General features: G+C 38.1%; 2 protein-coding genes across 8 annotated transcripts; both read right to left on the bottom strand.

The window, feature by feature from the left end:
• Positions 1 to 5,031, bottom strand: LOC121795212. 3 transcript variants are annotated; one of them, XM_042193688.1, is made up of 6 exons: positions 4,933 to 5,031; positions 3,646 to 4,464; positions 3,205 to 3,263; positions 1,028 to 1,156; positions 615 to 750; positions 1 to 413 (listed from the first exon to the last, which is right to left on the bottom strand). In XM_042193688.1, exons 2-6 carry the CDS (start codon positions 4,348 to 4,350, stop codon positions 201 to 203), a joined length of 1,242 nt encoding a protein of 413 aa, XP_042049622.1. In that variant the 5' UTR covers positions 4,351 to 4,464; positions 4,933 to 5,031; the 3' UTR covers positions 1 to 200. The 3 variants fall into 3 exon arrangements, with proteins under 3 accessions (XP_042049622.1, XP_042049621.1, XP_042049623.1); XM_042193687.1 differs by having other exon boundaries at positions 4,928 to 4,968; XM_042193689.1 differs by lacking the exon at positions 4,933 to 5,031 and having other exon boundaries at positions 271 to 418; positions 3,646 to 4,920.
• Positions 5,032 to 6,051: 1,020 nt separating this feature from the next.
• Positions 6,052 to 7,853, bottom strand: LOC121794021 (zinc finger MYM-type protein 1-like). 5 transcript variants are annotated; one of them, XM_042192032.1, is made up of 4 exons: positions 7,709 to 7,853; positions 7,515 to 7,607; positions 6,597 to 7,244; positions 6,052 to 6,478 (listed from the first exon to the last, which is right to left on the bottom strand). In XM_042192032.1, the coding sequence occupies exons 3-4, from the start codon at positions 7,240 to 7,242 to the stop codon at positions 6,465 to 6,467; spliced, it is 660 nt and encodes a 219-aa protein (XP_042047966.1). In that variant the 5' UTR covers positions 7,243 to 7,244; positions 7,515 to 7,607; positions 7,709 to 7,853; the 3' UTR covers positions 6,052 to 6,464. The 5 variants fall into 5 exon arrangements, with proteins under 5 accessions (XP_042047966.1, XP_042047965.1, XP_042047968.1 ...); XM_042192031.1 differs by having other exon boundaries at positions 7,528 to 7,607; XM_042192034.1 differs by having other exon boundaries at positions 7,515 to 7,595.
• Between the last annotated feature and the right edge of the window lie 15,064 nt (positions 7,854 to 22,917).

Below are 22,917 nucleotides of genomic sequence, written 5' to 3'. Positions count from 1 at the left end.
TAAAAGAATCATTTTCGTTTTTATTCGTTTTGGTCGCCGGAAAACTCAGGAGATAATCCCTTGCACGAACTACGTGCGTTATTACACAGATACATGAAAATTACCCACTGAATACCAATCACTTTGATCAAAGAATGAATCATCATTCGATTTTTCTCACTAGCATTTTCTGCAACAAATTTACCAACTGAATCCAAAAGCTATGAAGAATCACTGGGAATGCTCGAATTCTGACCTTCCTCCATGTCTCTGAACGTTCCGTAAGAAGGTGAGTGTGCTCGGGGAATATCGAGAGCAACGGCCCTCTCCAAGGCAGCCCTGTACTCGTCCCTATGTTCTTTGGCAAGCGACACCTGCCGCTCCATCCTCTGCGCTGCTGGAATGCTCATCACACGCTCCTTTTCCATCATACACTGCACTAAGAGAAGTCAAAATCATTGGATCAGAGAAGCAATCACTATGTTCTTCGCCTTAATTGCGTCAAAAAACCACAACACAACCTTTACCAGAATTTGCAATTGCCACCTACTTTTACAACGTTGCGTTTATAGCGTCACTAGTTACATTTGCAACAATTTAACACTAGTGTGGAAATTAAAAATGACAAAACTTACGTCGAGCGCATTTTCTGATTCCTGTAGAATCCAAATGATAGCATGATCTGATGTTATGTTGCAGGAGAGAACCATGTGCTCAAATCGCCCATCCACAGGCACTGCTGTTCTTACGAGGGGTGAGATTCTTTTACATCTGCTCGTAGGATGAAGAAATCATGAAACTCAATTACAATATTTCCGTTATGTCACCTAGGGCATGCTGCTTTAGCCGTATATTATGAATTATGATATGTACGTGCATATTTCTAGTTGCACGAACAAGTTTTGAGGAAGATATGTATCAAAGGGTGGAAAAAGCATCTGCTTTCGTGTTGTTTTACATGGGTATAGAGTTCATTTTTCTTGGTCTTCCAATTCCTTGAATACAAATTTTAAAGAAAAAAAAGTATTTTATGCATGTTCGGACAAACCTGAAGGGTTTTCTCACAATTATGTGATAGAGACGACCGGGTGCGTACAGTCTCCTCGGGTCCTGCAGCATCTTCTCCTCGACTGTGCACGTATCTTTTAAACACGTTATGCACAACAAGCACGGGAAACTACCAAAGAGAACATCAGATTGTGGGATTAATAGAAATCCTACTTTTTGTGCAATCTGAAATTACCTTATTATGTAGCAGAAATTAAAACCAAGATCACATATGGATAAGTTATTCTCTTATGGGGCGTCTACCATATAGATTACATTGACAATACACGCAGTAGTTAAAACCAAGTTCACATATGGATAAGTTATTCTCCTATGGGGCGTCTACCATATAGATTACATCGACAATACAATACACGTGATTGAGTATTTAAACGATAGATGATCAGACAAGCTAAGCTCAAAATATCCAATCTGTCAAAAGTATGCAGTGAGCACCCTCTTCGAGAAGCCTAATGACAGTTTTTTTATAATCAAACTCCAATACCAGTAGTTTCCAATAAAGAAATACGAATGAAGTTAACTGCAAAACGCGACACAAACCTTAGAGCAGTTTGGAGTCAAATCAGAACTTCAAATTTTTGCATAATCAAGTATGAACACTTAACTATTGCAAATTAGTACACAAAGCCATCAAACCCTAACAGTGCTGCATCGGATTGAAGCCGCCGACTGCTGGGTGGAAGCCATGACCAGATTCCATGACCTCCAACTTTTACCAAGACCAATTTCAGTCTCTAGCATTTTTCGAGATAAAAATACAAAGGAGCTGTTCGGTTTGCAAAATTGTATATCGGGATTAAATATGCAGTGTGTTTGGTTCATGAGATTGAATCCCACAACTCAATCCTAGATGGATAATCATGGGATAATTTGTTATAGCCAACACCCTCTAACTAAAATAATCACACAACTCAATCCTAGATTATATATTGGTACTATTTTGTCTAGGAAACCGAACACCACCTAAATGTATTCTAGCATCCTATATTTCTTTTTACCTGAAATCACCTAATGCAGTTTTTACAATTAACCCTTCTGAATATGATGATGCTAGAAAATTCAATAAATCATCTTGGCTATGGGTGACATACATAAGAATTGGTTGTTTCCTCTATTGCATTAACCGGCGAACGAAGAAGAAACCTAAAGGAGGAAATTTAAGATAAAAGTAGTGTCAAAAAGATTTTTCAGACATTTACAATTTAAACAACGTCTGTGATTAATAGAAATTCTACTTTTGTGGAATTTGAAATTACGTTATTATGTAGCAGTAATTAAAACCAAGATCAAGTGTGGATAAGTTATTCTCCTATGAGGCATCTACCATATAGATTATATCGACAACACAAGTGATTGAGTATTTAAAGGATAGATGATCAAACAAGCTAAAAATTATCCAATCCGTCAAAAGTATGCAGTGAGCACCCTCTTCGAGGAGCCTAATGATTTTTTTTTTATCAAACTCCAATATAGTTTCCAATATTGAATATGAATGAAATTAACTGCAAAACCTGACACAAACCTTACAGCAGTTTGGAGTTCAAATTAGAACTTTTAAGTTTTTTACATCTTCAAGCATGAACTTTTAACTATTGCAAATTGGTACACAAAGACAGTGCGTGTCATCAAACCCTACCACTGCTGCTACTGCATCGGATTGAGGCTACCGACAGCATGACCTCCAATTTATATCTCAGACCAGTTTAATGGTGTTGCGGTGTTTGAGCTAAATTTGCAAACCCTTATGTATTCTAGTCCCTTATATTCCTAGTTACCTGAAAATACTTATAGAGTCTGTATGCAAAATTGCAAATACTAACATAATGCAGTTTTTACGATGAAACCTTTTGAATATGAGGATGCTACAGGATTCAATAAATCATCTTGACCATGGTTGACAATCGACATGCATAAGAATTGGTTGTTTCCTCTATTGCATTAAAACGTCGAACAAAGAAGGAACCAGAAGGAGGAATTTTAAGAAAAAAGAGTAAAAGTTATGGTTTTGTGATTTAAGAAGTTAGTACTAAAGATATTGTCTAGCAAATCAATTCAATTAAATATCACCACCTCATACAGTAAAACTCATCTTGAGAAAGATAAACAAAATCAGAAAGATAAACCAATGCTAAAATCAGGCAAGAACTGATCTTTTACCAAAAAAGTGACTTGTATACATGTTCCAGCGCAACTGTTGTCCGTGGAAGGAAATCATCCTGAACAAGAAAGGTGATATTGGATTTATTATTATATAAAAATGTGCAGGCAGAGTATGCTTAGAAACTTGAGGAGTATATAAGCCATATTTTGGCCATTCATATCATCTTGGTGGAGTAAGGGGATGAGTAATCCTAAATAATCTCTTATAGTATAAAAAGAATGCACTCAAAATAAACTTACAAGTCATCCCATTCCGTAATCTTTTATTTTGTGGGCAAGCAGAAATTTAACGAGGCACCTAAAAGGCCTCCGGCTATAGTTCATCTAAACTCAATCAGTTATATATAACCATGTGCTCATGTTGATTAACACATTATCATTGTGACTTTAATGAAGCAATGCAACAAAATTAAATCACAGGTATGTAACATTCGTTACCTGCAGCACAACTGCATTTATGACATCTGCGTATCTAACCGCTAAGTTCAGAGAGATACACCTTGCAGGAGCAATAGCAAAGCACCTAATCCTCTTCCTCTCAATATACCCCAATTTATCCCTACTCTTAACTGCCAGCATTGTCAGCAACGTCACGACCCCTGCTCCCAGCGAATGCCCAGCAAACGTCAAACTATAATTCGGATACTTCTTAACTAGCTCCCTCAAAACCTCACACTCCTCCTCCAAAACATACTGAGCCGCCTTCAACAGCCCGTTGTGCACATACCCCCCATCAAATGTCGTCTGCCCCAGCTTGTTATCCAGTAACATAAGAATATCACTCTCCTTCCCCATATTAAGACCCCTGATCGCCAAAACTATATCCTCGTTGTCATGATCGAGGTAGATCATATAGGGCGACACTTTCCCCTCAGTGTCCGCGTAGTCTTTCTTCTTCAACATCCAGTCGGGGTTCATCCCATACCCTCCATGGGGGGCCCACATGGGGTTCCTGAGATCATCCTCATAGACAGATAGAATGTACTTACAAAGCCGAGGGACAGGCTCGAATTCGCTGGCCGTTGCCAGCCCCCAATTCTCACTTTCCTTGCCAGCAGTGTAGAGGAATTTCTTCCACACCCAACGAATGCAGGCTAAACAGGACACACATTCAACTAGAGGCACACAGCAGGCAACAGACATTGATGCCTATGATTCCAATCACACCAACACAAATTTCTTCACATCGAAAAATTAAGAAAATTGCATAGGATGAACAAATGGAGTGTATTATCCCTTTGGGAAGGGAGATAGCATCTGTAAGACAAAATCCAAAAAGGGGCAATATTCTAATCTGTTTACTATACTAAACAACACTGCAAGAAAATGGAAATAAGCAAACAGTAAGGATCAAAACCCAACTCTAACAAATCAACATTCAAGAAGCACAACGGTTGGAAAAAAGTAGACAACGTCCAAACTCAACCAAAGCTACTTGAAATAGTAAAATTTTAATTTTCAGATCAAGTTGCTACCAAAAATATTCAGCAACAAAGGGTAGATACAAGCAATTACGCTTTGGAAAAAACTAGAACTTTATGGTAAAGAGCAAGTCTTTTAGCATTCTCAAAACAAAATCAAGCAAACTAGCTGGGTAAAAATCTAATAGAAAAAAAAAACTAACTTCCGCAAAAGCAATAGTTAATTTTGAGACGGCCACATAATAACAAAAAACAAAAAAGATAAAATGGCCAAGGATAAAAATCTTTGAAAGACGTACCATACCTGCTACCTCCAAGCTTTTAAGTCAATGCCATAGTTGAACCATGGGACTCTTTCGAGTATTTTTATTTTTATTTTTATTTTTATTTTTATTTTTATTTTTATTTTTATTTTTATTTTTATTTTTATTTTTATTTTTATTTTTCTTTTTGTTTCTCGAATCTGCTTCTTAGTTATGCGTTGTGCCTTCTAAAAGATTCCTGTTTATATAAGTATATGTTTTTATTTCTATTTTTTTCGAAATGTATAAGAAGCACGCAGCCCACGTGCTTAAGCGAGGTGCAATAATTTCGAACCACCTACATATTCATTCATTACATTACATTTAAAATTTTAAAAGTGTATTTTGAGAGGTGTAATAATTGTTTTTTTTTAGTTTCGAGATGTAAAATTATTGCATATATCGAACTCCGTTTGACAATGTTAAGGCCATCCACACAGTGACGGAACCAGAAAATTTAGTAAGTCGGGACTGAAATTTTAAAAAATAATAGTATTAAAATATTTTTAAAAAAAATTATTTAATTTTGCATATAACTGTTTTCGTAGTCCTAGGTCAGTATTTATATTTTCCGCATTAGATTCAACACTTGCAATATTCACTCTTTCCAAGTTCAAAATCGGATTCGGAAATGAAATATTATTATAATTAGTTGAAGCATTTGCACTTGAATCATTCCTTATTTTTTTGAAAAAATACCGATGCACAACTACTACTAATAACAACAAGGTTTCTTAGATAATATATTCACATATTAATAAATTTATTAACTACTACTTGCACAATTCAAATAATTTATACTATAATTCTAAGCACAATAAAAACAATTTTATACTAATTCTAATTCCAATTCTACCAAGCCCAAGTGCATCATTAGTTTATTATAGGCCTAAAAGAAAAGCAGCCCAGCAATTAAATAAATGGCCCAAGATTAATAAGCCCAACCCTTATGTTCTCCAACCTAGTTCCATTTTCAATTTCACAGATGCAGCGGGAGTATGGATGGTTGTGAAAGAATTCATGGATTTAAGACAAGCCTTGGTTATAGCCATGTTAAAGTATGAACATAAATACTAGGAAATAATAGAAGAGTTTCTGATATGAGAAGATACGGATGATTTAATATTTTACAGAAGATGATCAATTACATTACATGAATACACATATATACTATGCTAAACAAGAACGCGTTCCATGACTATTCTAACTGCTGCCACAATCTTCATCCATAACTATTTTAACTGTTCACGATCTTCATCCATTACTTTTCTAACTGCCAACTCATTTGCTGCATTGCACATCTGATCTTCCAACTCCTTCAAGACAGCAAGTCGTCCAACACTTCCCCTCAATTCGAGAGAAGACAGAGGACAAACTCCGAGTTTGTTCCTCAGCTTCGAGAAGAATTGGTAACTGAGAGGTTTTGTAAAAATATCAGCTATTTGATCATAAGTCGGAACAAGACGAAGATCTCTCTGTACCATATCCAATTCCTTTCTTTGCACCATATCGCGAACAAAATGAATATAGATCTCTATATGTTTGGTCCTGGCGTGCAATATCGGATTAGAAGCCAATGCTATGGTCAGTGGCGGATCCAGGATTAAAAAACGGAGGGGGCGGAATAAAATAATGAAATATTAAATAATAAAATATTAAATATTACCAGTTGATGACTCGTCATGTCCCCTAAAAGGCAAACCTTGAATCAAAAGAAAACGAACTACATCAACAGTTGCAGTCAATCGAATTCGATATTCCTTTTCTTTTGTTGTCATACCTCTACTTACAACATAAGTCACACTTTGCCTTTGATTGACAAAATTTTCATATTCTATCCTTGCTTTGTTGTGTGCACTACTTTTATCCCCAACATGTGCCTTGAATTTTTCTAGTGCTTTTTTCCAATTAGAAAAACCACAACTAGTGAAGGCTTCATCTCCCGGTGCCACATAACCACGCTTGAAAAGAAAACAGTAAAAGCAATATGCGGCATGTTTCGATTCACTATATTCTAGCCAATCATAATCTTTGTACCAAGCATCTCTAAAACTCCTATTATCTTTTCCTTGACGCGTTTTTTGAAAAATATTACCCTTTGGTTGACAAGGGCCTTTTGCTACATATTCTCTACGAATACGATCCCGGATATTCACACCATATTCTGCAATTGGTTTTCGCAAACCAGGATCAGCCTTGATTTCACTTTCATTTATATCATCATTCTCCATCAAATTTTCTTCAGCAATATGTGCTTCTAGTTCTGGACAAGAATCCAAAAATCTTGGTCTTTTTCCAAAATATTTCTCCATACCTAATGAAACAAAAAAGGTATAATTATAAAATATTATAATAAAGTAACTATCATTTACTCACTTTATACTATCCATGGGACCACACTTTGTCATTAGCATTTACCACATGCCACATGGAACCCACTCAATGTTTTATATATACACCACTAATCTTCTAAGCTACTTTTTTTTCCTATTCCAAAAGGAAAATATTTAATCTTTCCTCAATGGCTAAATGCCTAAATCTACAAATTAAAAGACATGAATTTGAATTTTAAAACACAACACACCTTCGAATTATACCTGATAACCTGAACTTGAGCTTTAATTATCAAAGTATCAGCATCAATAAACCCATCCAGCACCTACACCTTTGATAGAAGCTTTAAATATCAAAGTATCAGCATCAATAATCTTCAAGTTTTGATCAAATGCGTCAATTTCAAGGTTTTGGTGGTAGAGATATAAATTATAATAGCCTTACCCGTCGAGATCCACCGAGAGGAAGAGAGGCTAGGGTTTTGGATTGGGGATTTGTTTTGTGAAGATGAATTTGAGAGAGAAAAGGAGAGGCCGACGGATGGTCATGGGATTGGGAGGCTATTTTCTAATTGGACCCTCCTCCTCATTTGATTGAAGTTGGGCCAGTTAATTAATCTGGGCACTCTTTTAAAATGCTAAATGGGCTTTTAGTAGTGTTAACATAACACTCAGTGGGACTTTTAGTAGTCCAAGTAAGTATTCCAAAGTACTTAATTAAAAAGGTAGATACGATTGGGCTTTTAGTTCTTTTTTAATTGGGCTTGAGTTGAGTTTTAAAATTTTATTTCAATTGAGCTTGGGAGATAATGGTTATTTTTTTTCGGTCAACGGAGCAACGTCGGAGACAACGGAGGGGGCGGATATGGAAAATATACATCCGAGATAAGGGAAAATTAGTCGCGTGGAGGGGGCGACCGCCCCCTCCTGCCCCCCCTGGATCCGCCACTGGCTATGGTACTCAAATTGTCAACCCATACAACTGGTACTCCAGAACATTGAACACCTAGCTCAGTGAGAAGGGACTTCACCCACGTCACATCCGAAGCAGTGTGGGCTAGACTTCGATACTCAGCTTCCGTACTAGAACGACAAACTACCGACTGTTTCTTTGAACACCAAGATATCAAATTCGAACCATAGTATACTCCATAACCTGAAATCAAGATCACCTGCCCAATCCGAGTCGGAGAAGACAATCAGAGTGTTATTAGTTCGCTTGATGTGGAGACCATAATCTAGGGTACCAGCAAGATACCTAAGAATCCTCTTCATTGCCTTCCAATGTGAATCAAGAGGGCACGACATGAATTGACTGACTTTATTAACACAAAAGCTGATCTTTGGTCTAGTTATGGTAGCATATTGTAGTGCTCCCACGGCACTATAATACATCTTTCCATCAACTGTTGGATTTCCTTCGGTCTTGCATAGCTTAGAGTTAGAGAGCATGGGAGTGAGATACCCTTAGCTCCCTGCATCTGGAGTTTCTCAAGAAGTTCCTTCAAATAATTAGTTTGAGAGAGGTGAAGACCATCCACTGTCTTAGTCACAGAGGTGCAACTGATAAAGGTGTGAGGGCAGGAGGCTGGGGAGATGAAGAGGTATGATGTGAAGGATAAGAATGAGAGAGATGAGGGAATAAGGTTTCATCGAAGATAATATCTCAGGTGATGAGAACCTTACCACTAGGTAGTAGAGACTTGTAGCCCTTGTGTGCATCACTATAACCCAGAAAAGTAGCTGCCTCAGAGCGGTATTGGCGTTTATGCTTATTGTAGGGACGAATATGAGGATAACAAAGACAACCGAAGACCCTTAGCTCATAGTAGTTTGGCTTGCAGTTATGAAGCTTTTCAAATGGAGAGATGTTGTGAAGGACTTTGGATGGGATTCTGTTGATGAGAAAAGCTGCAATCAGAAAGGCATCATCCCAATGCCGTTGTGGAAGACCAGACTGAGCGAGCAATGCCAAACCCATCTCAATAATATGACGGTGCTTTCTTTCGGCTAGCCCGTTTTGCTGTGGAGTGTAAGGGCATGATACACGGTGGATAATCCCAGAAGATTGAAGAAATGAACTGAGACCTTGATATTCTCCTCCCCAATCAGATTGAAGGATCTTTATTTTGTGATTGAACTGATTTTCCACATACGCTTTGAAGTTTTGAAAAATGACCCCAACTTCAGCCTTAGATTTCAGTAAATAAAGCCAAGTAAAACGAGTGAAGTGATCAACAAGTGTCACATAATAAGAATATCCATTCTTTGATATAATTGGCGATGGTCCCCACAAGTCACTATGTATAAGATGTAAAGGAACAGTATAAGAGGAAGTGGAAGAGGGGTAAGAGAGTCTATGGCTTTTTGCGATGCAACAAGAATGACACAACACACTTTTTCTCATTGAATCAAAAGGGATGTTACAGTGGGTGAGAGCTTTCTCAGTCATGTCAAAAGCAGAATGACCTAGCCTCTTGTGCCATAAATCTATGCTAAAAGTATTAGAACTAGAAGAGGAAAAAGAAACAGGCAGAACATGCTCTAAAGAAGCTGGAGAAGCCGAAGGTGAGCTACTGCTGCTTGGAGAACTTGGAGGAATTTGAGGAGACTTTGGAACTGACTGATGAGGTGTGTGGAGGAGGAAATGGTAGAGACCACGATCAAGGGTTCCCTTGAGGATGATGGACATGGTGATTTGATCCTTCACATAACAGAAATCAGGATGAAACTCAAAGAAAACATTATTATCCTTTGTAAACTGAGACACACTAAGCAAATTCTTTTTTATTTGAGGAACATGTAAGAGATTATTAAGTAGCAGAGTTCTTGAGTGTGTAGAGGGTGAGGATTTGACAAAGGAGTGACCAGCATGAGAAATCTTAACACCATAACCATCACCAAGTTTCAAACCTGTACTTCCAAAATATTCTGAGCATGAGTTCAAGTTTGAGAGATCACTCGAGACATGATTGGTAGCACTCGAGTCCCGGTACCAAGCTGTGGAGTGAGAGCCTTGATAGTTGCATTCAGATGGCGTAGAGCAGCTGGAAGGACGAGAGTGAGATGAGGCGACGAAGCTGGGATTTCCACGAGCAAGCGCCATGTGAGCAGATGGATCGGAGTGGAATCCAGTCTGCTGAATATGTGGTTGGTATCCACGTGCTTGTTGAGTTGAATGGGCAGCTCTTTGAGAAGGTTGGGAAGCATAACCTTGTTCAAACCGATGCCAGCAACGATCAGCCGAGTGTCCGGGCTTTTGGCAGACTTGACACACCAACCGATTTCCAGTGCGGCCTCCTCGACCGCCACGACTGCCTCTGTTTCCTTCCCCTCTGGAGGGATTATAGGAGTTCCTGTTGTGTTGGTTTCCATCCCTTCGTGGAGCACCAGAATGCATAAGATGAGACGGTGGTTGAGAACCATCGAAGCTAGCAGACTCAAACCTTAACTCAAAACTGTGTAAGAGAGCACTCACATCTTGAATAGTCCATCCATCAGATCTGGAAGTTATGGTCACCATGACTGGATCGTACTCTGCACCAAGCCCGACTAAAATGTGCAGGATCTGATCTTCTTCAAGGATGCGACAACCAGCAGATCCAAGTAAATCACAACATGTTTTAACTTTGTTAAGGTAGTTCCTCATACATAAATTTTCTTTCTTCAATGTCTGTAGTTGCAGCTTGTACTCCATTACTTTGGCTTTTGATTGGCTGGTGAAACTGGTCTCCAAAGCTCTCCAAATATCTCGACTAGTATCGAGACCGACCACAGAGATCATAATGCTTTCAGACAATGATCCTTCTGCGAGCAGCTGGTCCTGGCGATGCCAAGATAGGTATTCTGGATTTTCCTTCTTGACGCTTGTTTGAGCGGATGTGACAACTTTGGGAGGAATATCATAATCACCAGTTAGAAAATGTTCGAGACCATACCCTCTCACAGTAGTGAGGACATGTTGTCTCCAGATAAGAAAGTAGGATTCAGATAGCTTGAGTGAAATAAGATGATTATGCGGAAGAATGGGTGTAGAGGAATTTGAAGAGGAGAGTGAGGATGCATTTATGGAAAATCCAGAGTTCTCAGATTCAGCCATGACTTAGGGAGAAGAAATAAGAAAAACAAGAAAACAAGGCTAGGATCAGAACCTTGCGCTCTGATACCATGAAAGAATTCATGGATTTAAGACAAGCCTTGGTTACAACCATGTTAAAGTATGAACATAAATACTAGGAAATTATAGAAGAGTTTCTGATATGAGAAGATACGGATGATTTAATATTTTACAGAAGATGATCAATTACATTACATGAATACACATATATACTATGCTAAACAAGAACGTGTTCCATGACTATTCTAACTGCTGCCACAATCTTCATCCATAACTATTTTAATTGTTCACGATCTTCATCCATTACTTTTCTTACTGCCAACTTATTTGCGGCATTGCACGTCTGATCTTCCAACTCCTTTAAGACAGCAAGTCGTCCAACAGGTTGGAGTGCAAGGCTCGCTCTGGGGCGGAGACCGGTTGGAGAACAGCCGTATAAAGGGAGGGTCGGAGTCCGGTGCCGCCCAAGCCCCTGTGGCGCGGGGGCTTGGCCCTACGTGGTTCGGTCGCTGCATCCACATTCCTGTCTCAATATCGCCTCATCCCTTAACTATTCATGGGGTCCACTGTACTTTTTACCACATCTTTTAACTAAGACACAACACCTGCAACCCTCCATCTCTTAACCATTTCATCCCTTATCTATTCATTCAATTTCATTTTTTATTTTTATTTCCAACAAATTCAATTAATATTTCATTGAAATATTAAATTAATACTAATAATTTATAAAATCATTAAAAACCATGAAAATTACAACTTCCGAAAATATGAAAATACATAATTGAAATCCTAATATTACAATTTATTGAAATCCGCATAATCATGGAAAGTGATGTGGGTGCCTTTGTGGCCGCTCGTGTATGATCCCCTCCACGCCACAGGGCAATTCTTCCATTGTCAATGCATGCAATCGACACTGCCAAGCATCACGGGGAATCTGTGCACTGCTTCGTGAAGTTGGAGTAGAAACTGACAATCTGCGGTGTTTGGCTTCCGGAGATATTCGTCGGTGAAGGATACTCGGACGCCTTTGCAGAAGTTCATCAAACACAGTCTCCCAGTGTTGTCCCCAATGTGCAGGTACTCGTCGAACAAAATCCGCCATTTGTCCAGTAGCAAGCTGACGGATTGCTGCAGTACATTTCTGGAGTGTCGTGAGACTGGGACGGCCAATAGCGCCGAACCCTTCTTGGAAGTACTCTTCCCGGGCTGCTAATGTATTTGCAATATGCAGAAATAGCTCCCGCCGCATGCGGAAACGGCGACGGGCGTAGATATCTCCCCATACCGAGTTCTCACAGAAGTAATCTCGTACCAACCTTGCGGCGGCTTCCTCCTGGTCATGATGGATGTATTTCCGGGGTCGCTTTTGACGCGCCGCGGCTTCCTCCTCCTCCCTACGTCGATCTGCTTCTAGCGATTCTTCCATCATTCGACGCATTTGCTCAAATGGATCCATGAATGGATTAAATTTGGGAGAAGAATAATGTTTTGAGATGAAGAATGTAGAGTGTTTGAGTGAGAATAGAGAGTTTTTTTATGGTGGATAATTTGTGGGAATGATTTGATATTTATAGAAGTGATTGATGGCTTAAAAAAATTTAAAAAAATTAAAATATTGAAAAAATCGACTATAAACGGCTAGTATTTTGGGGGAAATTTTTTTTTTCTCGATTTTTTCGAAATTTAAAAAAAACATTTTTTCAACGGATATAAACGACGTCCACTCGCGGGCCGACGAGTGGGCGTCACGGCCGCACGGGAGCTCGCCACGTGGCCAACGCGCGTGGCGTGCTGGCTCGCCAGCCTCCTCTCGGCACCGGGCTACGCGTCGCGACGGATGTTTGCAGCGCTGGCTCGATGCTGGCTCGTCTCGGCGAGACGAGATCGAGCTAGCAACGAGCCAGCGTTGCGGATGCTCTAACGAACTTGTGGAATTCTGAACTTATATTTACTATTTTCTCATTATTTAAATCTAATTAGCTAATAGACATAATAAATAGATGAATAATTTCTAATTAAATTAATAATTGAACTAGTAATAATAAGATAGTACAACAGAAAATTTAATTCATATTTTTAAAAATTATTAAAATTTATTACTAGGAATATAACAATAATAATAATAATAATAATAATTAAATATAAATATTATAGTAATTATTGTTAAAATAATTAAGTATGTTTATAATAATTATTATTGTATTATTTGTACTAGTATTCTAATAAGATAGTATTAAAAGTTAAATATGAAAGAATCTTAAAGTAACGAAAAATACCTGAGAAAATAGACACAAGAATGCTAGAAAATTGTACAAATTTCCTTATTTTCAATATTTTTTTATCACTTTTCTTGTCAGGTAAAATAATTAAACAAATACTTCTTCCTCCGTCCGTGAATAGGAGTCATGTTTTTCTATTTTAATCCTTCCTCGAATAAGAGTCTCGGTTCATATTTACTATAAATGGTAATAGGGCTCCACATTCCACTAACTTATTACATTTCATTTAAAACTAATATATATAAATGAGGCACTTATTCTACTATTTTTTTTATTCATTTTTTTAACCTTTCTTAAAATTTATAATTTATGCAGGAAAAAATGGGACTCCGTAGCGAACGAAGAGAGTAATACACATACTTAAATTAGGAATCTATGTTAATTTTTCAGATTAGAATCCCGACAAACAAATTAGATTTTTCTTGATTAATTTTTTAGATCAAATCTTGACAAACAAACAAACTCTTCGTGTATTTTATTTCATAGTATGGTTTAAAGTGGTCGACAGAACAATTACGACACACGAAAACAATATCAAATAGATGGACAAATTAAATTGTACTCGCAAGCTAGCAATTCTTAATCACATTAATAAATCCCTCCTCTTATTCCATCTTTCAACATTCTCTTTTTTCTCGAATAAGAGGAGTAATATTTTTATAAGGTGGTGCAATTTCACTCCATGCCATATTCCTCTTTTCTAATCCAATAAATGTTAGTATTAATTCATTAAAGTAGGGATATCAGTGTAGTCCGTAACCCATGGATTGGCCCGAATAGCCCGCTAAATTCACAGGGTTAGGGTCGGAAATTTCTAGCCCGGTAAAATTAAAATCCGATAAGCCTGCACCCGATTAACCTGCAACCCGTTAGGGCCAGACCCGAAAACCCGATAAAATTTCTATTATTCTATATTTTTACTCCTAATTCGACTCTTCATTGACAAATTTAATGATATAGATAACTAAAAAAATAACATTCAATTTTATATTAAATATATAAATTATATATTGAATTTTTATTAATATTATAATTGTTAAATAAATTAAACTCACCAAAAAAAGATTTTCTAAAACATGCATTAAAATTTCACGAAATATCTCAATTATTAGTATTTCATCATGTTTATGATTGAGTTTAAGCATATAGCTCAAATTTATTATAATTAAATATTTTATATTTTATAAATAAAACTAATTTTCATCATGATTTATTGGATTGTTCGCATCTTAATCTTATCGGTAGAAACCCGATTAACCCGCTGGGCTAGCCCGAAACCCGAGCTTTTAGGGTTAGGGTTGAACTTTTACAATCCGAAAGAAATCACAACCCGGTTAGCCCGTACCCGATTGACCTGCAACCCGAGTAGTGTTGGCCCAAAACCCGATGAGCTGGCCCAATTGACATCCCCAGATTAAAGTACTACTCCATGTTTTATGTTAGGGTAAGTAACTAATAAAAATCCAATAAATGTTAGTAGTACTAATTCATTAAAGTACTACTCCATGTTTTATGTTAGGGTAAGTAACTACTCCCTCCGTTCCACAATAAGAGTCACATTTAGTGTGAGCATGAGTTTAAGTAATGTAAATAATAGTGAATAGGAAAAGTCAGTGAAATATGATGTCCACTTTTTCATATTGGTTTTACAATAGAATGTAAGGGAAGTGAGTTAGTGGAATGCGGGACCTACTTACCATTTATGATAAAATTGAAATGTGACTCTTATTGTGGGACAGATGGAGTAATAAAAACCGTAACTTTGGCCAAATTTTGATATTTTCCATGAACATTAAAATTGGTCTATAAAACCCGATGAGCTGGCTTGAAACCCGAGCTTTTAGGGTTAGGGTTGAACTTTTACAACCCGAAAGAAATCACAACCCGGTTAGCCCATACCCGATTGACCTGCAACCCGAGTAGCGTTGGCCCAAAACCCGATGAGCTGGCCCAATTGACATCCCCAGATTAAAGTACTACTCCATGTTTTATGTTAGGCTAAGTAACTAATAAAAATCCAATAAATGTTACTAGTAATAATTCATTAAAGTACTACTCCATGTTTTATGTTAGGGTAAGTAACTACTCCCTCCGTTCCACAATAAGAGTCACATTTAGTGTGAGCATGAGTTTAAGAAATGTAAATAATAGTGAATAGGAAAAGTCAGTGAAATATGAGGTCCACTTTTTTTATATTGGTTTTACAATAGAATGTAAGGGAAGTGAGTTAGTGGAATGCGTGACCTACTTACCATTTATAATAAAAGTGAAATGTGACTTTTATTGTGGGACAGATGGAGTAATAAAAACCGTAACTTTGGCCAAATTTTGATATTTTCCATGAACTTTAAAATTGGTCCATAATATCAAAAACTTTACATTTTATTTGTTATTTCTGTCGCGGGTCAATCACCATATCCGACTAACTTGCGTGCATTTTTTTATCCTACTTGGCACTACTAAATCAAAGTGGTTTTTTACGTGACTTTTTATCCTACTTACCACGAACTTAAAAGTAGTCTAAAATATTATAATTATTTCACGGTTGCACACATAGAACAAATAAACAAATACACCCCTCAAGAGTCGAAGAGTAGAATAATAAAAATTGGGACTGAAATTGGAATTTATAAAACTTTTTAACTGAAAATATAATTTTATAAATATTGAGTACTAAAAAGATTGTCTAACTTAGTTTGAATTTGAACATAGAACAAAGGAAGTACTATTAACTATTACGAGAAACCAATCTCTGAAAGTTATATTGATGCGCTTAAATTATTGGTGATACACTAAATGGGGTAGTTAATGTTTTATTTTATTTTGGAGGATAGTTATGAAGAGTGGGTGATAAGATATGGTTGAAAGCGTCACTTTGATGTCGTCATTGATTAATATGTTTTCGAATTTTATTTTACGTGTTGTTACGTGGGTTTCAGGCATATTACGACTTTCATATAATGATTCATGTGGGCATTTTTGCAACCTGCAGATCTTCTGGTGGCTCTAATACTACTATAGGATCAGACCCACAAGATCACTTTGATATTTTCTGCTTGAAGATGCTAAAATGTCGTCGAATATGATCCCTCAAGTCGGATATGGAATAACATGAATGTTGGTGTGGTCCGCCAGTTGTGATAGATGGTAGGAGTATCTTATAAGTAGGGATGTCAATGTAACCCGAACCCGCGGGCCGGCCCGAATAACCCGATAAAAATACAGGGTTAGGGTTGTAATTTCGCAGCCCGAATTTAAAATCGGGCCATTCGGGCTGACCCATTCGGGTTGTCGGGTTAGGCGGGCTGACCCGTTCGGGTTACGGGTTGGCCCGTCGGGTTGAAGGCTTCTGCACAGCGAGCAGTTTTTGTAACGGTCATAACTTTCTCTACAAAGCTCCGATTGAGGCGTGCAATATATCCATGCGAAGCTCTTTCGAAGACGAAGAGAATGATATGTATTAGAGGTTTATCAGACTTCAAAAAAATCATAATTCTTAAAACAAAGATAAATTATTATTTGACTTATTTACCGCTAGAATAAATTAAATTTGACCAATCATAATTCAAGAAAACTTAGAGTTACTCTAATTAGCTAACATCTTGATAATTCACTCTTTAACAATTCAAAATATTTTTGTTACATCTACGATGCACCTCTCACGTTATGAAAAATTTATTTAATTTTCTACGAATTGATTTATGTTTGAATTTTGAAACAAAGTGTTGATTTATGTTTTAAATACATAAACATAAACATAAACATACTATTTATAGATATTTTGTAAATAATTATGTAATGAATAAGTTATTTAAATAACTTAATCTTTTTTAAAAATATTAAAGAAAATTAAAAATATGTATTTCATTGTTGAATGACTAATTAAAAATATGTATATAATTAAAGAAAATTTAAAATACGTATTATTTTTTGAAAATATTAAAAGAATTAAAAATACACATTGGCCCGAATAACCCGGTGGGTTAGCCCGAAACCCGAAGGGTTAGGGTTAGGGTCGAACTTTTATAACCCGAAAAAATCATAACCCGAATAGCCCGTACCCGAATGGCCCGACAACCCGAACGGGTTGGCCCGAACCCGAACGGGTTGGCCCGATTGACATCCCTACTTATAAGCCTATCAATTTTTAATTAGGATTATTGGTTCCTATTATCATAAAATATTTCAAAAATTTATTTTTTCTCTCCAACTTTGAACTTTAATATAATACGACGAACTTAAACGGTTGTAGAATTTTTTTCCATCGACAACAAAGTTCGACTACATTAAAATGATGAGATTGATAACCATATATATATGGATTCTAAGGACTTTGCAATCACACTACTATCATTTTTAAATTATACTTATTATATAATAAATAACACTAAAATGTGTTAAATGGTGCAGAAAACATAGTTGAAAGGAGAGAAAGATAGAGAACGGTTGTGTAGAATATGATGATTATTTCATTGTATAAAGGACCTTTTAAATAGGGTGTAGGAAGTAATGTACATGGTAAGATCCTTAATTACAAAATATTCTTGGAGTAATTGAAAATGTCGTCAAATATGATCCTTCAAGTCGGTCAAAATTGACTATATTAAATGAAATGGATAGCCATATCATTTTTCAGTGATATTATATCACATAGGTTATCGATAACCATATCTTATGTGATATAATAATAAATGAAATATAGTCGTATTTTGTCATCGGTTAAAAATTCGACAACTATCTAAGTTTTGTAATATTATATGCTAAATTTCAAGTTTGTGTAAAAAAATAATTTTTTTTAAAAATTTCGTGATATTAGAGGTCAATATTACGTTGTAATGTTGATAGACAATAGTGGAATACAAATTATATTTCTCTTATCTCTCCCGTTGCCTCTTCTATTTAATTTATTTTTTTCTTTATCACTTTTACATTATAGAAGAAGGTGTGCAAAAATTTTTATCTCGCAAGAAAACATAAAGATAAATAATAAAAAGATTCAGAAAACAAAACAGAAAATATAGAGATTGGAGAATGGAGAGAGCATATGCTCCATGAATATTCAAAATTCCATTGTTTCTTTGATTCTTTTTACGGTGAAAGCCTTTTCTTTGTGTTGGAAGGAAAGATTACCGAGAATCAAGAGGCCGATTTCCTACAATCAAAATCAATGGAGAATTAGTAATTGATTCTTGCTTTGTATAGAAGATTAGGATAGGGTAATGAACTTACCTTAAGTTGTATTATTTAGCCTATAAAGAGGCGTATAAATGTGTACTCCAATCAATGAGAAAGAGTGAAACAATATTCCCTAAACCTGTTTTAACATGGCATCCGAGCCAGAACTAAACTAGGGCTCAGATTTTTCGATCATCACAGCCCCATCCTATACCAATCTCGGCCAAATCAACAAAGAAACCAGTGAACAAACCAATTCAAATCAGTAACCAAAAATGCCAGACGATGAGAAACCAACATAATCAAAATCATCAAGCAGTAAAATACGAGCGAGTAAGAACGTTACGGTCGCGTTCAAACTCAACGGAGGGAATTACCCGTTGTGGTCGCGGCTGATGAATGTCGCGATAGGGAGTAGGGGAGGCTACTCCCACATAACCGGAAAACCGGCTCCACCACTGCCAGGAAGCAAGGATTATGACGATTGGGAAGAGACGGATTTAATCGTCTTTTCTTGGATTGTGGATAGTATCGAACATGATATTATTGCAGATTTCGTCCACCATCAATTGGCCAAGGCGATATGGGATAGCCTAGCCACCACATACGAGAGTGAGGCCGACCTCTACCTCGTGTATGACCTAGAAGACAAAGCAAATACCATTAAACATGGGAATATGGACCTGGAAACATACTACCGAAAAATTCACGGAATGTGGATCAATATCGACCGATGCCAGAAGTAACCGGTCGACTGCTGCGAGAAGGGAGTAAACCAATTCAGAGTCTACACCAACACCAAGAGGCTACTCCGATTCCTAGCGGGACTGAATGAAGAACACGAAGGAGTCCGGCGAGATATCCTCAAATAAGTGACGCCACCACCGCTGGAAACCGCCTATGGGTGGGTTAAAAAGGAGGCGGCCCGACGGCGACTAGGGCCACCGGAATCCCCAAACACAATCACCCATAGTCACGACGGAGGGGACTCACAAGGAATCGGACATGGACTGGCGGCGCAAGGACAACGACAGGGATATCGAAATGTAGCCCCACGTCAAACCACCACCGCTCACCGCCCGGGGAACAAACCGGCAGACAAATCCAAACTTTGGTGTTCCCACTGTGGGATGCAAAAACACACCCAAGAAACGTGCTTTCAATTGCACGGGTATCCCGAATGGTGGGAGGAGCGGCAGACGGCGAAAGTGCGAATGGCGGTTGGAATTTCCGTCGGAAATGAGGCGGCGAAGATACCGACTGGAAATTGGGACATGGCGACCAGTCGGGGGAAGCAGAAGGAGGAATCGGAGGCCCCCAGCGGAGGTGGGAACGGTGGTGGAGTGATCGGTGCCGGCAATTTCGCGGGAAAGACGGGGAGTCGGAATGGGTTAGGGGTTAAAAACCCTAACCCTAAATTTCCTTATATACCTCCAATTTCTGAGTATTTACAAAATGACCCCCCAAACTTGTTGAAATTAGGTCGACGACCCCATATATTGCATAACAACCACCTAACTTGTGATAAATTACACGATAAACCCCAGTTTTTGAATTATTGTGAAAAACCCCCTGATTGTTTGAAAAATGTGAAATTTAGCCCCATCCCATTTAAGAATAAATTTGAGCCTTTGGACCATATTTCCGCTGCATTTACCGTAAAGAGGGATAATGGGGGTGAAAAAAAGGGTTGGATATTTGATTGTGGAGCCACCGACACTATGACTCCAAATAAAGATGATTTTGTAGTTTTAGTGATATTACTAAGACTTATATACAAACCGCGAGTGGGGAATTAATTACCGTGGCTGGGGCGGGCACTATTGAAATTTCCCCAACCCTAAGATTGTCGAACTGTCTTTATGTTCCTACTTTGTCCCAGAGATTGATGTCTATAAGCCATGTAACAAAAGAGTTGAATTGCACCCTGCTAATGCACCCCGACTTCTGTATTTTGCAGGATATTCGGACGAGGAAGATACTTGGGCGTGGCACTGAGAGCCAATGACTCTATTATGTAGACGAGATAGCTCACCAAGGCAGTGTGATGCTGGCTCACAGGACCACGAAACGAGAGATTTGGCTTTGGCACCAACGACTGGGACACCCTTCCCTTTGTTATTTTAGTTTACTTTTTCCTAAACTCTCTATTCCAAAAGATTTTTCATGTGAGAATTGCGTTTTGGCCAAGAGCCACAGACAATCATTTAAGTCTACGAATACCCGTATGAATTCTATTTTTTCCCTTGTTCATGCTGATGTGGGGGGGGGGGCCTACACCTATTATTGGGGGAAATGGTTTGAAATATTTTGTGATTTTTGTGGATGATTGCACTAGGATGACATGGATATACTTTATGAAACAAAAGTCTGAAATAATTGACAAATTCATTATTTTCTTTAACCTTATCCAAACCTAGTTCCAAACCACTATAAAGACCCTTCGATCCGACAATGGGAGAGAATTTGTAAACCAAAGAAAGACAAACTTCTTTACCGAAAAAGACCTGATCCATCAAACCTCGTGCCCTTATACACCAGAACAAAATGGGGTAGCAGAAAGGAAAAACAGAACCATCCTCGAAATCACCTGAGCCTTGATGTTTGACTCTAAAGTCCCTACCCATTTCTGGCCCGAAGCTGTTGCTACCTCCATCTACCTCGTAAACAGACTTCCCACTAAAATCCTAAGCAAAAAAACTCCTCTCGATACACTCTCCAAACTCACCAAAATACCTAAACACCTTAACCTCCAACCCGGAGTCTTCGGATGTATCGTCTATGTCCATGTCCCAAAACATGAAAGAACAAAATTGTCACCCTGTGCTACCAAGTGTGTCTTTGTGGGTTACGGGATTAACCAAAAGGGGTATAGATGGTATGACCCAACTACAAAACGGGTAGTAACCACAATAAATTGTAATTTTTTGGAAAACGAGTTCTATTACCACACCCACCTTAGTAGTCAGGGAGAGAGTGAGTCACACAACACAGTTAACTACCTAAGTTGGTTTGTGCCTGGGTCAAATCTCTCCAACGAGGACCCAACAGAAAAGGTTAGCACTGTCGCCGAGCAGGTCTCAATCACGATAGAGCCTTCTCAACCGCGTCCTAGTATCTCTCCTCAGCCGATATCCGAGGCATCTGAGGTAATTCCCGACTCACCTCAAGAAAGTCTCCATTCTACTGATCCTTCTGATGCAGAAACTATAGACACGGCCCTGGATGAGAGCACAGGTCGATATATACTTCCACCACGAAGCACTCGTGGAATACCACTGAAGAGATTCTCACCCGAAAAGATCGGGAGAAAAGCCAGTACGCTGTGGCAAACTTTGTGAAAGGGAACCTAACCAAGACGGCTAGAGCATTTGAAGCAACTCTCTACGAGGAAGAAGAAATTCCTTATACAGCCGAGGAAGCAATGAAAGTCAAACATTGGAGAGAAGCGATGTTTGTAGAGATGGATGCTTTATTGAAGAATAAGATTTGGGAAGTTAGCGAACTACCAAAAGGGGCTGCTACCGTCGGTTGTAGATGGGTGTTTACAATCAAAAGGAGACCCGGTGGATGTAATGACCGATACAAGGTGAGATTAGTGGCAAAAGGGTATACTCAGACTTACGACATCGATTATGCAGAAACATTCTCACCAGTGGCTAAGATCAACACAGTGAGAGTGTTATTTTCGATAGCAGCTAAACGTGATTGGCCCCTACATCAGTTCGACGTGACAAATGCCTTCCTGCATGGAGAACTGACTAAACCCGTATATATGGTTCCTCCGTATGGGTTCACTAGAGACTTTCAGAATGGAGACGTCTGCAAGCTCAAAAAGACGATGTATGGCCTCAAACAATCCCCTAGAGCATGGTTTGGGAGGTTTACTGAGGTAATGAAGAAATACGACTACCGCCAGAGCAATTCAGACCACACCATGTTCCTCAAGAAGAGGGATGGTAAGATTACATGTCTCATTATTTATGTTGTTGATATGATTATCACCGGTGAAGATGAAGATGAAATAGATCAGCTGAAGAAGAATCTGTCCAAGGAATTTGAAATGAAGGATCTTGG

Source organism: Salvia splendens, chromosome 3 (genome assembly GCF_004379255.2).
Source record: "Salvia splendens isolate huo1 chromosome 3, SspV2, whole genome shotgun sequence".
Classification (NCBI taxonomy): domain Eukaryota; kingdom Viridiplantae; phylum Streptophyta; class Magnoliopsida; order Lamiales; family Lamiaceae; genus Salvia; species Salvia splendens.
Note: the sequence above shows the minus strand (reverse complement) of the source record. Positions and strands in the feature narration are given on the sequence as shown.